This window comes from Perognathus longimembris, chromosome 2 (assembly GCF_023159225.1).
Source record: "Perognathus longimembris pacificus isolate PPM17 chromosome 2, ASM2315922v1, whole genome shotgun sequence".
In the NCBI taxonomy this organism is placed as follows: domain Eukaryota; kingdom Metazoa; phylum Chordata; class Mammalia; order Rodentia; family Heteromyidae; genus Perognathus; species Perognathus longimembris.
In genome coordinates this window covers 13,125,648-13,142,622 of record NC_063162.1, presented here as the reverse complement: position 1 = coordinate 13,142,622, position 16,975 = coordinate 13,125,648, and the positions used below count along the sequence as shown (strand labels likewise).

General features: G+C 37.8%; 1 protein-coding gene across 2 annotated transcripts; it reads right to left on the bottom strand.

The window, feature by feature from the left end:
• Positions 1-348: 348 nt before the first annotated feature.
• On the bottom strand, positions 349-16,719 carry Dclre1a (DNA cross-link repair 1A). Of its 2 annotated transcripts, XM_048338212.1 has the most exons (9): positions 16,100-16,719; positions 12,976-14,634; positions 10,932-11,065; positions 9,904-10,022; positions 8,432-8,572; positions 6,609-6,754; positions 5,682-5,836; positions 1,972-2,113; positions 349-876 (listed from the first exon to the last, which is right to left on the bottom strand). In XM_048338212.1, the coding sequence occupies exons 1-9, from the start codon at positions 16,563-16,565 to the stop codon at positions 716-718; spliced, it is 3,123 nt and encodes a 1,040-aa protein (XP_048194169.1). In that variant the 5' UTR covers positions 16,566-16,719; the 3' UTR covers positions 349-715. The 2 variants fall into 2 exon arrangements, 1 of the variants encoding a protein (XP_048194169.1); XR_007209852.1 differs by lacking the exons at positions 349-876; positions 1,972-2,113 and having other exon boundaries at positions 5,700-5,836; positions 6,609-6,717.
• Between the last annotated feature and the right edge of the window lie 256 nt (positions 16,720-16,975).

Here is a 16,975-nt window from a genome sequence, read left to right as displayed (position 1 = left end):
GAGCACAGTGATTTTCATGGAAGTAAAATTTTTGTACAATACTACAATGGTAGGTATCATTATACCTTAGTCAAAACCCAAGGAATGTACAACACTGACAGTGAACCCCAATGTAAAATGTGGGCTGTGGGTGGCTAGAATGCATTAATGTAAGTTCACCAATACATGGGCTGCTCTGGAGGGGAGCAATGGGGGAGGCTGTAAATGTGTATAGTCAGGGAGCATATGGGCCTCAACAGTAGGGAATAGGTGGAACTGCACTTTCTGCACAATTCTGCTATCAACCTAAAATTGTTCTAAAAAACTAAATTGTATATAAAAGCAAAAACTGCCAAAGGACATTATAGCAAGCTTTGTATTCATTTTTATTTAGGAATATTTATTATATAAAAGTTAATTTTATAATTTTAAAGATACATAATTACTTACATATAATACTGCCCATCTTAGGCTACCTATTACCATAATTCTTTTTGGTCCACAAACCTGCCTTTGTTTCCCCAAATTAAGGTCTAATGCAGAATAACTGTCTCCATGGGGAGAAGGACGGGAAATGAGGGCTCCTGGGGAGTCTTATTCTCAGTGGTTTTGAGGAACACGTGACTCAAACACAAATGAGCAGGAGCGAATGAGTGCTCTTCCTGAGGTTGTCACATAAAGCATGTTCTGTGTCCACGACAGCAGTGGCACCTAACCACTCCCGTGTCCCCGGTTGTCAGTAGCCAGCTTCTAATTTCCACTCTGTAAAATATTTCTCCATCGTGCTCCGGGATCTCCAGGTGCCCACGTTCACAGTGGGGATGATCTTCTGGGGTCTCAGCCATTGGACAAAACGCTTCATTTCTAGATAGCTGCTGTGTTCACTATAGGGAATTCCTGTAAGACCAAAGAAACGCCACTGGCTACTAAAAGTCAAACAAAAAAATTCTCCAGTACAAAATATAATCGAAGACAAAAGCTACCTAGAGCATTCGTGTCAAAAACTCCCTGCTGCTATAGTTCTGATAAGAGAACGTGACTTTTTTTTTTTTTTTTTGCCAGTCCTGGGGCTTGAACTCAGGGCCTGAGCACTGTCCCTGGCTTCTTTTTGCTCAAGGCTAGCATTCTACCACTTGAGCCACAGCACCACTTCTGGCTTTTTCTATATGTGTGGTGGTGAGGAATCCAACCCAGGGCTTCATGTATGCAAGACAAGCAAGTTACCACTAGGTCATATTCCCAGCCCAATGTGACATCTTTTATAAATAATAAAAATTAATCCTCTTGCTTTTTTATATTTAGACATAATATTGTTTCTAGAGAGTCCTATTGAATTGGGATGTTTTTCTTTTTAAATAATTCTTCCTTTTACCCCTCTGTACAACTACTTAAAGATAACTTAAAAAAAATAACTTTTCCCTTTAAACCCTTTTCTCAGTGATGGATTTCAGAGAAATGTGGAAGACATTAGCAAAACAGACAAGTAGGAGACTTAATTTCTAGAGAAGTAAGCAGATTTTAGTGTTAAAATTCGATGTACATAAAAAAATTTAAAAAGGAAGATACTGTCCCTTAGAGAAGGGTCAGAAAGGCACCGTTTGGTGAGATCTGGGGTCTTCAGAGGCGGAAGGAGGTCAGCCATCATGGCACCCCTCCCCCAGATGAAAACCCCAAGTCTTCTTCCTGCTTCCAGCCCCACAACAGCGCCACCTAGACTTCCGGTATAGAAGTGCAGATTCCTCTTTCAAGAATTCTAGTTCCCTCTACAGGTCATTACAAAAACGAAGTGGAGTGTATTCGTCAACACCCATGTACTGGCCCAGTCCCTAGTTATCAGTCTGCAGTGGACGAGACACAGGTTAGAGCTGTGAAGAGATCTGGAACTTGTAACTTGTTTGCTCTTTGTTCCCCTTGGCTCTTGATTACACAGCAACATTTAGGAAATGGAGAGTAACAACATACATTACAGGTAAGATAATTAAGTAATCATACCGTATATTGAAATGTTTCCTTTGGTCTGGGGAGTAACATCTGCCATACTAGTTAGTTTGTTGGAGTGTGCCCATCCTGTAGGTCGAAAAGCCAGAATCTGATCATATTTCCCACCACATTTCTTTAAATGACTTTGTAAACCCTGTTGAATAAAAATAGCATAACAATTTAACCGTCAGTGGGGATGGGTTATGTGGAATTAAGTGTAGTGATTAAAGATGTTACAGTGGTACAACATGGGGATTCTTCACGTGGTTAGATTAGCTTGCCAAGCTTGTAAAGAAATAAAAATCATTGAATAAAGTACATAAAATCTTCTCTCCTTTTTTTTATCTAAACAAGCTTAGGGACTGTCTGAGAAGAAGTATGAGGAAGCAACTCTGAACAAAATTGCTATGTGTAAACAAGCTATTAATAAAATATTTATAAAACCCCCACTCCAAATCCTGCTACATAGGGACACTAATAATAACAACAGTAAATAATCATCAGTGCAAACTTATGCCGAGAATACAGACGGAGCAGAGAGAAGACAGAAACAGTTTTATAAGAGTTGCAGTATACTCAACACAGACATAGGCTGTTAGGACAAATGATTCTTTTCAGGTGTTTAGTCTTGTCATCTTTTAAATGATTGGTTTTCAAACTCTTCATGCCATTACAATTGGAAGTAACACATTCTTCTTATAAATTGTGACTAGACCCTCTCCATCTAGGGGTCACTTTCCACCTCAGCTATTTGGAAGGAGATTGGGAGAATCTTAGTCCAAGACCAGATCCATTAGTTAGTGAGATCTCCTTTCAACAAACAAGCCTGACATGGTGACAGTAAACACCTGCTCCAAGTATGTGTGAAGCCTTTGAAATACTATTATAATTATTGTCATTCATTCTATCTAGTTCATTCCAACGTCATAGATGTGATTTGAGATTGTCTTCAACCTCTGATTTAGATCAGTTGAATGTGCTAAAACATTATAACATTGTTAACCTAGATAATTATTTGAATCACCATTTCTTTCTGTTTATTGGTAATCCACTTAGTTATCCAGTTTGTGGAAAGAAATGGTTTTGTCATCTTAACAGAATTCTTTTTCAGATTCAAAAGCTATTCTGGTTAGTAAAAATCAGTCTAAATTACTAGCCTAAAAATATTCACAATGAACATTTCTAGATCCTTAAAACAAATGAGTTCTTAAATAACTTGAGTTACAGTTACCTGAACGTATAATTCTTGCCTGACTTTGGGTAGACATTTCATATGCCTGGAACCATACAATGTGGAGCCTTTTGAGTGTGGTCTTTCACCTGGTGGAATGTTCTCAAGATTCATTCATAGTGTAGCATGTACTAGAACTTCATCTGTTTATAATTGATCAATATTGTTTCACTGATCTATCAAATTTTATTTAATCACTCACTATTTGATTGGCACTTTTGCTATTATAGATAAAGCATCTATGAACACAGTTCTGTGGAGGCAGATGCTTTCAACTGTATGGGCAGGCCTAGAATATACCCAGGACTGGAATTACCAAACTTTTTCCAATGTAGGGACACTATTGTCCAATCCCACTAGCCAAGAGCGAGGGTCCAGATCTCTCCATGTCCTGGTGTTTTGTTCCTTATTATAGTGATTCTTGAAGATGCCAAGCCAAGGTTTTGATTAGCTTCTTGGTGGTACTAATGAAGTACCCTTGTGCATACCTACTGGACATGGCTATACCTTCATTGCTTAGCTCTCTGCCATCTGGGCCCTTCCTACATCACTTCACTGACACAACTCTTGCATGTCCACCAAAGGTGCTGAATTTGTCCCATTACCTTTCTTCTTTCTTTGATTGCTCTGAGTTATGTTACACTTTTGCACACCTTCTGCTTTCTACAACACATGACTCTTCTACAAACTATGTTAGTAGAAAAAAACTGTAAAAAAATAATAGTGTTATGCTCACCCTCCTGAGGAAAAGGAAGTTCATTCTTAGGACTGATTAATCAACATCTCATTAGTGTTCACTTGAATTAGATGCCTCCCAAATTTAAAATATGTTAACAAATCTGGCTTGAACACTTCTGGACAAAACTATGGTGTGAGTGTGTCTGAAATTTTTATGGATTACATACACAAGTAATAGGTAAGAAAAATTTTCACCTCAATCTCATGAAGTAAGGAGTAGCTATACCAGAGAGAATTTCCATTAATGTTTTAAGATTTAAGAAATATACCTAAAATATTCATTTTCTTTATTCACTATGTTGTTATTACTAAGACACAGTAATCAGTATCCTATTTTGAAAGACTTCATAAAAGTCACTTCATAAGGCCAGCCAACCCTAGCTACCCAAGAGGAATAGACTGTTAGGTTCAAGGTATCAAGACTTACATTTCAACAAATAAGTTGAGTGTGGTAGATCATGCCTGTAATCCCAGCTACAAGGGAGGCAAAGGTAGGCAGAGTGCAGCCCACAGCTGTCCCTGGCAAATATTAGACTTTATCCAATAAAATAAAATAAAATAAATACATAAAGCAAAAGAAATAGTGTAGTTACAATACAAAAATGACAGCCAAAGTAACAATACCTTTCCTTGTGTTTTATTTTCTAAATCAAAGTTAATCCACAGCTCTCATATATTCCATTGGCAGGTATCAAAATGTTAGTATATGGAATAAACTGTAGTGATTAAATCTGAGGAATAACTCTAACCACAGTGACATATCCCACTTCCTATATCATGCGTATTTTAGTTTGTAACTTGGCCTTAATGTCAGAATTTTTTGTCACGATGAACTTTCACAACTCCATTTAACCCTAGGAAGTAAATTTTCAACATATGCCGACCTTTAGAAGCTTAACGTTAAAACATAATAGATGTCAGGAGCTGGTGGCTCATGCCTATAATCCTAGCTACTGAGGATCATAGTTTGAAGCCAGACTTGGCAGGAAGGTCTGTGAGACTCTTATTTCCAAAAACAACTCAGAAAAAGCCAGAAGTGGCGCTGTGGCTCCAGTAGTAGAGTGCTAGCCTTGAGCACAAAGAGGCTAGGGGACAGTGCCCAGGCCCTGAGGTCAAGCCCCAGGACCAAAAAAAAAAAAAAAAAAAAAAAAAAAAGAAAGGAAAAAAAAGACTCAAAGAAAAGTGAGAACTTGGGATTCTCTACTCATTTCTCCCTTCATCAGAAGGATCTAGAAAATGATCCTGAAATAGGTTTGGATGAGCACATAGCTGTATACTTTTCCATTTTGTTCCTTCCCATATGCTAGTTCTTTAGTTCTGACACTCCTGAAGGGCAGAGTTACATAAACTAAAAAATATCTAAAAGCAAAAGGTCCCTTGAAAAATTTTGTAGGGCAAGGTTTTTTTTTGTTTGTTTGTTTTTGACAGTCCTGGGCCTTGAACTCAGGGCCTGAGTACTGTCCTGGCTTCTTTTTGCTCAAGGCTAGCAGTCTGCCACTTGAGCCACAACACCACTTCTGGCCATATTCTATGTATGTGGTGCTGAGGAATCGAACCCAGGGCTTCATGTTTACAAGGCAAGCACTCTTGCCACTAGGCCATATTCCCAGCCTTGTAGGGCAGGTTTTCCTGTAGGTGAATCTACTATCATTTCATTCCTAGATGTTCACTGCAGGTCAGATGGGACTCCAGGTCACCATCATCAGGTTACCTTTTCTGGGTCACCCTAAGGTCACGTCTCCTAGATGCTCACCTTAATATTAATTTGCATCATTGGGAGAAGGTGGACAGAAGAGGCGCACATGTCCATAGTGATGACAGAATTAATTTCTGGTATGTTGAGGCACTTCAGTGTTCTGTATTTTTCTTGGGACATGCCCACTTTTGAGCCTAAAACGTCAGCAATGGCTGTATGCAAAGAAACAGGTTAAACATTATGTAAATCAGGTAAAATTACAACTTTTAAAAAAAAAAAACAGTTACTACTTAACCCAATTTTAAAATACAAATTCACTCAATAAAATTAAATTAAACACATTCATATTTTTACTGTAACATAGACAAATGTGTAGATTGTTTTGTTGGTTAGCTGTGTGGATAAAACTGAGAAATTTGAATAATTTTTTTAAAGCCTATTGTTTAAAATGGTAGAAGATGGATGGACAGGGATAGAAGGAGGAAAGGAACTAGACCTCGCTATATCACTTCATATTTGAATACATTTTACGTAATGTGACCATACTGGCCACAGTGAAAAGAAGGCACTCTAGAAGCACAGTACAGTACTAGGTAATTCTGGTAATGTATGCAGGTGTCACTGAGCAACAACTGTCACCCCTGTTCCCTGAAAAAATCAACTGATGGTTATCCTAGAAGAATGGTGCAAGACAATCATGCATTAGTCAGCCTCCAAAGTTCAAGTAACAATGTGGCATGGACATTTGCTTATAAACATCTCATAGACACAAAGGCCATAATAAACACACTTATCAAATGTTTCCATAAAATTAAGCCTTTTACAGTTGAAACGAATCAAATGTTGTCAAGTGTGCCTTCAACTTTAAAGGTCATAGTGGATCATTTCAGGAAATGATTATCAATAGAGACTGAAAAGGCTTTATGCAAAAAGAATATGATCTTTATAATATATTAATGTAAATTAGATACGGCCACCACCCACCTAGGAAGACTTTCTCTTTTCCGATGCAGTAGGTGCCACAGACAACAAGAACACGTGGGTTTAGAGTTACAGCCTCAAAGGCAGTGTTGATGGCAAACTGGATAACCTCCTGCTGAGATGGAAAGGTGTATTCTGGGCTGCAATATCTGTAGTAAGGAAACGCAGTGTGTCATAAACGAACAAGAGGCTACAGACTTCTTTGGGTGCTATTTTAGCAAATTACATAGAGCAGCAGTACAATGTGCTAAAACTACAGCAGTTACCTCCTTTAGTGGTATTCAAATACCTGTAACTGGTATTGTTGATTTATGATAAATTTTCAATTTATATTTCTTTTATTGGTCTCAAACTCCTGAGTTTTTTTCCTTCCAAGAATACTCTCAGCCAGGTAGCTATTTTACCTATGGATTATAAACTTATATATGTATATATATATGCATATACACACATACACACATGTATATACACATTTATAATTGCTTTCTTTGTCAGTCGTGGGGCTTGAACTCTGGGCCTGGGGGATGTCCCTGAGCTCTTCAGCTCAAGGCTAGTGGCACTGTGGCTCAAGTGCCACTTCCTATACATTCATATATATGTATATATACATATATATATTTAAATCCCAATCACTATCAAAGAAAACACTTACTGATGGAGACTACATTTGAACTACCGAATTTTCATTTAATCAAAAATCAAAATAAGAAAGTAATAATGAACTTAATGCATTTCCAGTTGAACCCTTAAGATTCACAGTGTTGATGTCATCTCTTCTTCCACACACACAGAGGAACATGTATTATTTCAGGAATATCACAAATGAAAAAAAAAACAACCAGTAGAAGTTTGACCCTCGGATACTACCTATCTATGTGTTGAAATGAAAAATAAATACTACTTCCTTGAAATGGACTAAATTACAAACACCAAATAAGCATATTTTCTTCTAGTTTTCAAAACTGTTTTTGTTAATGAGATACCTGAAAAGTGGGGAAATTGTTTTTTGCTTGTAAAAATCCCACAGATATTTATAACTGTATCTTCAGAATGGAACTATGTATCAAGTTTTCTTAAAAAATGTATTTTCCCAATTTTCTATACTTAGAACATGCACTAAAGAAGGGAAAAATGAGTTATCATGAAAACACTGGATGTGGGGGAAACCAGCTTTTACTACTGTATACCAACCAAACTAAATTTGCCTTTGAAAAGGTGGCTATTTGCCACCCTCTCAAATTTGGCAAATTGACTATTAAAAAAATAGTGAATATAACTGACTTCTAATAATTACTTTTAACATATATCATACTGTATATCAAAAATCTAGACAAATGTTATCTTTCAATTATACCTTAATAAAGCTGAGGAAAAATATGTATATATGCATGCAATTAAATACTAGTATTTAATTACATACTTAATTAGATATGTATTAGATATTAGACATTTAATTAATATTTAATACATGCATACTTTGGAAAAATAATCTAAAGGGTGTGCTCCTAAATTTGCCCCCAATGTTTTCTTCTTTTCAATAACAGTATCCTTCTATAAGTCTTCAAATTGAAATTTTCAAAAATAATTAAAAAATAAGCTGTAGTCTGTTAAAACATATGGTCATTGTAATTGCCCTTTAGCAAATATTTTTTTCAAACAGTATTCTTCTGATAAATGGCCTTAAAAAATAGTTGGCAAGAGGCCATCATTCTAATTACCTAAGCAAATGCTTAAGTTATTCCTAAAACTCAGAGCAAACACCATGTGGAGAGCAGGGAGCCCTGGAAGGGAGCATTAGAAAGGAGCACTGTGGTGCACTCACTTACGTGGTGTCTAGGTACAGCGTGTGCACTCGGTGGGCAGCAAGGAGAGAGCGCTCCATACTGGGATCCGCCCTGAAGTCTCCAGTGTGCAACACAACAGCACCATTAGGAAGGCAGAAAAGGATCATGACCGCACCTGGACAACTGAATGCAATATTGAAGAGGAATATTTGTTACATAGACAAAGCACCTGAGGCAGGATACTTACTTCATTGCTGACAAGGTAATACTTCATTAGTGGACCACAGTACACAGCCTGTACTAGTGCAAATGAAATGCTTCAACTCGAGGAAATTTACATCATTAAAGAGCTCATGTGCAGGAAGAAGACTCCCTCACCAAGTATGAATTGCTAAAACCCTTCACATTCCCCAAAAGTCAGATATGAGCATTGAAATGAGAGCCTTTGTTCAACTACTTAAAGATGATAATAATAATAAATAACAACGACAACAATAACTGACTCTTTGTATGCCTGATGCATAGACTTCCTCAGGGAGTTCATGCCAAGTGTGTGATCTATGGTGAGTACCCTCAAAAAGTTAACTTAAAAAAAATCAGAACTCAAATTGGCAATCAAAAAAGAAATCGTGGCTAGGTGCTGCTAGCTCACATCTTTAATCCTACTCAGGAGGCTGAGATCTGAGGGTCATAGTTCATGAAGATCTGGGCAGACACATCCATAAGATTCTTAATCTCCAATGAACCAGCAAAGAGGCACAGTGGAGATGTGGCTTGAGTAGTTGAGCTCTAGCCTTGAGTATAAAAAGCTGAGTGAGAGCTAGAGGCCCTGAGTTCAAGCCCCAGTATTGGCACAAGGTAAAAAAAAAATAGCACCAAAACCAGCACACAAAACTGTAAATAAAACAAAAGAAAGTGTATTGGCCTGGATTTAAGGAAAACTAAACGTAGCCTTACTTCTTTCTTAATGGACTAATGTCCCAGAAAGAAGTCTAGCTGTTAGCTGTGTTTTGCCAACATGAATGGTGAGAAGGAAAGGAGGGAAGAGAAGAGAAACCATTTCCAAGAAAAAAATCTTACAAATCTTTAACATCCAAACCTTAAGAATTTAGTTTAGAGGTGGGGGTGGGGAGCACAGGCCCATTCACTAAGTGAATATCTAAACTAAGTGAATATCTACTCCAGCCTGGAGGCTGTTAACTTGTATTAAAACATTAATGAACATGGCAAAAGACTATCTTTTGAGGAACAGTAGCATTAACAAAAGTAGTCTTAAAAAATGAAATGGAGTCCCATATGTCAAGGGTAGAAGTTTAAACTAGATATTAAGTGGGTTGGATAACAGAGAATTCTCATCTCTAGTTCTACAATTGGGCACATTCTTTCTTCCGAAAGTGAAAACATGGTATATTCAAGTTTCGAGAAATTAATTCTGAGGATGTTTCTTAACCATGCCAATGTGTTTTCTTCTAGAATATTTTTAAATGGGCTATTAAGGCAACTTGAACACTCACTGATTGGCATCAAGCAAAACAACTTTGATGTTGTTCACTGTACATTCGGTATCCATTGGCAGTGAATGGATATATTGTTCTTGCACGTGAAGCTTGTTCTTCAACAAATTGCCAGTTACCTGCAAGACAGGATGTATTTACTTACTGATAAAGTAAACACTAAGGGAGCACTATGTTTTATATCCAGTTTAAAACCACAACATCTGGAAGTGGTGCTGTGGCTCAAAGTGGTACAGTGCTAGCCTTAAGCGAAAAAGCTCAGGGACAGTACCCAGGCCCTAAATTCAAGCCCCATCACTGACAAAAAATAAAATAAATAAGTAAATAAAACCATAGCATCTTACTATCTCTGTTTTCCCACTTTGATTACATGTAAGCAAGCCCCTTACACCTAAAATAACAGGTCACTCCCCTACTTGAACACCGTCGGTCTCCCCTTCACCTGCTGACTAGCTTTTCACATATGAAAAGCTCATCCTTCCCAACCAGAGGCACAAAATTTTAGTCGTCTGGCCTTTGTCCACTGCTGTAGGATTTATGTCCTGGAGTCTCTGTGTTCTTGCCATTCTAAGACTGAGTTAGACATAATTCCTAGATGCCTACACAAACTGTCTAGAACCTTCTTTCTTCTGCTTGGCTATGGATACAGACACCTACATTCTAGTGTGGGTTGTGTGCTGGGTAAGGTGGCTTGGACCTGTAATTCCAGCTAATTAGAAGGCAGAGATCAAGGAAGACTACTACAAAGCAAAAGTTAGCAAGACTCATCTCAAACAATAAGCTGGGTAAGGTGGCATGTCCCATTGTCCCAGCTATGTGGGAGGGATAAGTATATAACAGAATGTGAAATATACTTTTTAAAAGCTGGACTATTAACATCTGGTTTTAGAATTTACATGAGGAACCAATTTTCTCATACCTTCCCTAGTAGAATGATATGACTAACAGTCTTCTCTTTTTTTAAAAAAACCAAATTGCTTAGAAATTCACAGAATTCTACATAGTCAGAATTTAAGACTGAAACTTACCTCACTACAGTAGATTGGATAAGTGAAGCTTTTAGACAGCCCAGCATAATGGTCAGAATGGAAATGTGTGAGGAAGTAGGCTGTGCATCCTTCAATCAGACCATACTGAAAGGCATCAACTGTGAAGCCAGTACCTGCAATGAAATGCCACCAGAGCATAACGAGCAAGTTAACAGAGTCCTGGCTGGATGACACTGAGCCTCAATCTCTCATGTCTTCGAATTCTATCTATCTAAATTTAACTAAAGATGAGAATGAGTCCTGTAAAATTTCTATTAAGTATCCCAGTATAGAGAATTCCTTTTTGTGAATACCTTGCAAAAATAAATATAAAAAGACACTAAGCTAAAATCAATTACTTTGGTTTCACTTAATACCTTCGTGATACTTGCATAGTACCTAAAACATCAACAGTAAAATAGTTTAGGACCACTAAATTTAGATCCAGAAATTCTCAATGGGGGGAATATTTACATACTTCCTAACAGACCAAAATGGTTCAGTCAAAATAATCTTGCATTTCATAAAAGTATTTGCCTTTCAAAGAGTCAGAATGAAGTAAGACATAAACAACAGTGCTTGAATTTCACTTCAGGGTATAAGAAAAGAGAGTGAAAAGAAGAAAATAAAATGTTTTAAAAAATCTCCCTAAAGAGAAAGTGCTAGCTGCTCAGTTACGTAATCCTAGCAACTCAGGAGCCTGAGATCCGCAGGACTGTGGGCAGAAAGTTCCTTAGGCTCTATTTCCAATTGACCAACAAAAACCCAAGGGCAGGAGACGCGGCTCAAGTGGTAGAGTGCCAGTCTAGAAAGCACCAGGCCTTGAGTTTAAATCCCAATAATGCAGAATTTAAAAAAAAATCTACCTAGAGAAGCAATAATAAAAAAAAAAAGTTCACAAAGTCTTTCACAATGTGTTCATGAAAGATATAAATATCTAAGTGCTGACAGGCATAATGCAAGTAACTAAACATAACACCAGAACTCTGTTGAGTCTATCAATAATTGGAACACTTGTTTTAGGCACTTAACAGTATAAAACAGTTAATCACAATAATTATTGAATAAAAAATGCTACTTTCTATGTAAGCATTTGGAAATTATGGATCTATAAATTGATAAAGCACTTTGACAAAAAAAAAATCTTTTGAAATCAAGTCTATTTTGCCCGCTTTATTCTTCTCAAAAGAGTTTTTGGTCTCTTGAGCAATAAAATTCATTTCACTACAAATTTTTCTATAAACTCATCTGTGAAGGCATGAGAAATTACAAGAGGAAAAGGCACAAAAACCCAGTTCTAATGTTAAAAATATTCTGATAAATATTATGATATGTACACCTTGTCATATTTTCCTTCTTTGAACTATTTAGTACTTTGTCTTTCCTTCTTTCCTTCCTTCCTTCCTTCCTTCCTTCCTTCCTTCTTTCTTTTCTTTCTTGGCAATACTGGAGTTTGAACACAGCCTTAGAGTACCACTTAATCTCTCCCTCCCTCTCCACCACCACACTTTTTGGGGGTATTTTGAAGATAAAAGTCTCTAAGTTTTATACTTTTTACTTCCCCAATAAATCCATCTTTTTAATTGAAAAAAAAAAGTAAGTTTCTACCTACGCTGGTTTCAAATTGTGATCCTACAGATAGGATGAATAGCTAGAATTAAAGATATGAGCCACCAGTACCTGGTTAATACTTTATATTTCTCATAAGCATTGAAGCACTAACTTTTACTGTAGTTAGGGATGACCTTTTTTCTGCTGCAGTAAGCTGTATCCCAATTGCTAGTCTTTGAGTAGTCTATAATATCTACTTAACAGGTGACTTTTGTCCAGAATATGGTTAACAAGTTTTCTAAGAAAGGTGCAAAGAATGAAAACTAAAGTAAGTAAAAACAGACAAAGCAACACATTAGAGGCTCATGAAAAGAAAAAAAAAAGCATAGATAGTACTAAGGACTGTTTCATGAATACACCCTTGAATAGTAGATACAGAGCTAAGATACATTATGTCTTTGTTGGTTCACTGGGCATTGATATTTCAACTTACCAGGTATTTTCTTATAGAATGGACAAGCCCTTTTTCTTAGCTCTCCAGTACCAGATAAGTCTGGAATTCTCACATTCCTTCTTTGTGGCCTGCCACAGGCTGATTTCACAAAGACTCTGTCTGCATTTGAATGGACTGCTCCAGCTTCAGTTCTGCTACTAAGGTGACCCCATCTCTTTTGATGAGCTCCTTCCTGGGGTGAATGTGACTTTTTATGTCTCTTTCTTCGCCGAGGTGATCTCTCCCCAGAGAGTTCCATGGAGGGCTGACTCTTACTTAAGTTCTTTGCATCAAATTCTAAGTCACTTAAAGATTTTTCTGCTTTCCTCTTGCACTGCCCGGACCTCTTTTCGTGAGGACTTACACCTAGACTCGTGTCTGTCCCTTTTAATGCACTTTCCCTGGGCAATTTTTCCTCTTTTCTTCTGGGTGGAAGTCCAAAGTACACACCTATGTCCATCTGCTTCATTACTTTGGTAGAAGGCTGGCTTGCATGGCACTTAGGAGCAGAGGGTGATGTTTGGAAACAAGACTTAGTGGGTGTACTAGAATATTTTTCTGTATTTAAAGCTTTACCATCTAGCATACCCTTTGAGGCCTTTCTGTAGACACATGCTGATTTGGCACTGTTCTTACTTGGTAGTTCTCTAGCTTGCCTTTGGGTTGGATGGTCTCCCTGGCTTCTGAAAGGTTTTGATGTCTTTCTCTTAAGTAATGGCAAAGAAACTTGATTATACACAGCTGATTCTTCAACTACTTGCTTCTGTTTATCTGGTTGAGATGTGTGAAACTGTGGCTCATTAGGGTATGTGTTAGCTGTTTGATAGTTAAGAGGAAGCTGTCCTCTTAATGCAGGTGCAAACAACAAAAAATAATCATCAGTGCACGTGGATTCATTGTGTGGAATACTGCTCTCAGACTGGGAGGTGAGCTGAGATGAAGCACTTAGAACACTGCAGTTATACAATTCTTCACTATACTCATCTTGAGTTGGGAAGAGATTCATTTGGGAGCAGCTCTCTTCTGGGTCCTTCAGGGAGGAACCAGGCAGACTTTCCAAGTCAGCAGAGCTGCTGTCATCCTCAAGGCTGCCATCTTTAGAGCTTTCAGTAGAAAATAGCTCCTGCTGTGACTCATCCAGCTTTTCATATACATCATAAGTTTCTTCATCACTTTGAAGTGGAGAATAGGAGATTTCGCAGCTGTCAAAGGCATTTTCTGGCAGTGACAAGCTTGTGCGTCTTGTGCTGCTTTGGTTGTCCACTTCTTCCTCCGTACTCAGAGGCAAAGCAACGCCTACCAGTTTGTCTTTCTTAAATTCTGGAAACTGTGGAACCTGTGGTGGTGTTTTAGAATTTGCGGATAAAGAAATCTTTTGATTACTGTCAGTTAGAAGCTGAGACCTTTTTGGACACTGGGATATCAATAAAGAACCATTGGAAACATTTCCTAAGTTCCCAGTTTGCTTTGGATGCTGAGACCATCTTTCTTCAAGGTTACAAACGAAGCCAGGCTTTGTCTCACAGATATTCCCACTTGATGCAGGTGACACAATGAGAAAAGGCTCCTTGCTATCCCTCTTTTGAGCAAGCAGGAAGTGGGTGTATTTCTTATAATGAGACGGAAATGTCGAAGTACACAAAAAACCATCAGGGCACTCTGGAAATTTCAGTGAAGGAAAGAAAAAGAGTATTACAAGATCATCTTTGATAAACTTAGCACTATAACTTAGCCTGCAGGTGGAAAACTATTCGTTTTCCCTGGAGGACTTTTAACACTAGCAATTGCTAACTGCACAATCAAAATACCAGCATTAAAATACCAACACTTTCCGGGGTCCCTGAGCCTCACACCTGTAATCCTGCTTTCTTAGCAGGCTCAAATTGGCGGGTGACAGTTCCAGGCCAGCCCAGTTAGAAAAGTTTTCAAGATGCTTTTGCAATAATGAGCTAGATGTGGTAACACATACCTATTATTCTAACTACCTGGAGGTCTGACACAGATAGATCTCCGGACTGAAACTAGGCTGGAAGCAAGACCCTATATCAGAAAGAATGAGCAAAAATCAAAGCTGGAGGTATGGCTTAGCAACAGTGTGCCTCTGCTTAAGAAAGTGCAAGTCCTGAGTTCAAAGACCCCATACTGCCAGAAAAAAGAAATATTAACACCTAATCCAAAATGTTTTTACAAGCTACTAACTCTCACCTTAAAGCAAAATACTTTTACATCATCTTTTTTTTTTTTTTCTGGCGGGTACTGGGGCTTGAAAACAGGGAGTGGAGCTTGTACATTGCTTTTTCCCTTAAAGCTGCTGCTCTACCAATTGAGCAACACCTCCACTTTTGGCTTTTTGTTGGTTAATTGGAGGTAAGACTCTTATGGACTTTTCTGCCTAGTCTGACTTCAAACTAAAATCCTCAGATCTCAGCCTAAGGTTTCAGGTAGAGCTACCTGGCACCTGGCTATTCTCTCAAAAAAAACCCAAAACAACTTTAAACCAAAACAACTTTGGAGACCTCAAGTATATTTATTGTAATTCAGTCTCCATATGGGCTATGTAGATTTTCTCCATGTTAAATATAACATTTACTTTTAAAGATAAAAGAATAGTAGATAATAGAAATTTAGCATTACTTCTGTAATTTGGCACATTTTTATTATGAGAATCTTAAATCATCTAAGATTCCGTCCTGTGGACTAACATGTTGAGCAGAACACAACCATATTTAGAAACCAAAATGATTTATACTTTTCTACACAGTTCCAGAAAAAGTTCACAAGCTGAGAAAATTATTAAACTTTTAAGAACTCTTATCTCTAAAATGTCAATACCACCAACCTTATATGGTGATTGTGAGGATATATAAAAAGACTGAAGGTACTTAGCAAACTAAAAGGCTCAATGCACATGAATTTTTTTTTAAACTGAGATGTTTAGTAACATTTTTGAAAAAATAAAATGCATCAAAAGTACTTTCAGGTTTACAACTTTCTTTCTAAGCACAGTACTGACTAGAATGTCTCACTTTGGCTGCTTACCTTGAGTTACCGTGAATTGAGAATTGAGATGGTTGAGCGAATGCTGGCTTTTCAGATTAGGAATTTAGCATTTCTATAATCTTACCTATGTCAGAGACTGGTGGAGAATTCAAACATTCAAAAACGTGCCACTGAGGTGTCTGTCCTAGCAAAGAGGAGAAAGGCATCTGGCAGTTTGGACAGTATCCATCATAAACTGGTCGTATCTTTGGGGACACGTGTTTGTTCTTGTGAGTCTTACAGTGCCTGCGTGGAGTACTCTGTTTGTCTTGGGACTGCTGGAGACCATCTCTACAACTTGAATTCTGAGGAGAAGCTGGGGAAGTCTGACAACCTGTTTCCCCAAGGCACATGCCACGGTCCTTCGTTTTCTCTTCGTTCTCTGGGGATCTTTTTTTGCTTCCTTTGCAATTTGATTGGTATTTTCCATCTGTCCCGTTTTCAGTAGCCTTTGGAATATTTTCTGAGCACTTATCTGGATGCACTGATTTGGGTTTTCTTTTTGATTTATATTCCCAGATGTCTTCTTCTGAAAATGTGTCTTCTAACATGGCAAAATGATTTCAGCACTCACAAAACACTGGTCATTACTAAGAGTCCATTTCTTTCTTTTTTTTTTTTTTTTTTTACTCTGTGTGTGTGTATGGGGGGGCCTATCTGTGTGTATGATTCTGGAACTTGAACTCAGGACCTGAGCACTGTTCCTTAGATTTGTTTTTTTTGCTCAAGTCTACCACTCTACCACTTAAACCACAGCTCCCCTTCCAGTTTTTAGTAGTTAACTGGAGAAAAGTGTCTCATAGACATTCTTTCCTGAGCTGGCTTCAAATCCCCACCCTCAGATCTCAGCCTCCTGAATAGCTAGGATTAAAGGCATGAACTACAGGTGCCAGGCTAACGATTTTTTTTTAATAGAATTATTTTGCTGGGGAAGGAAAAAAAGCAACAACAACATGCCAAA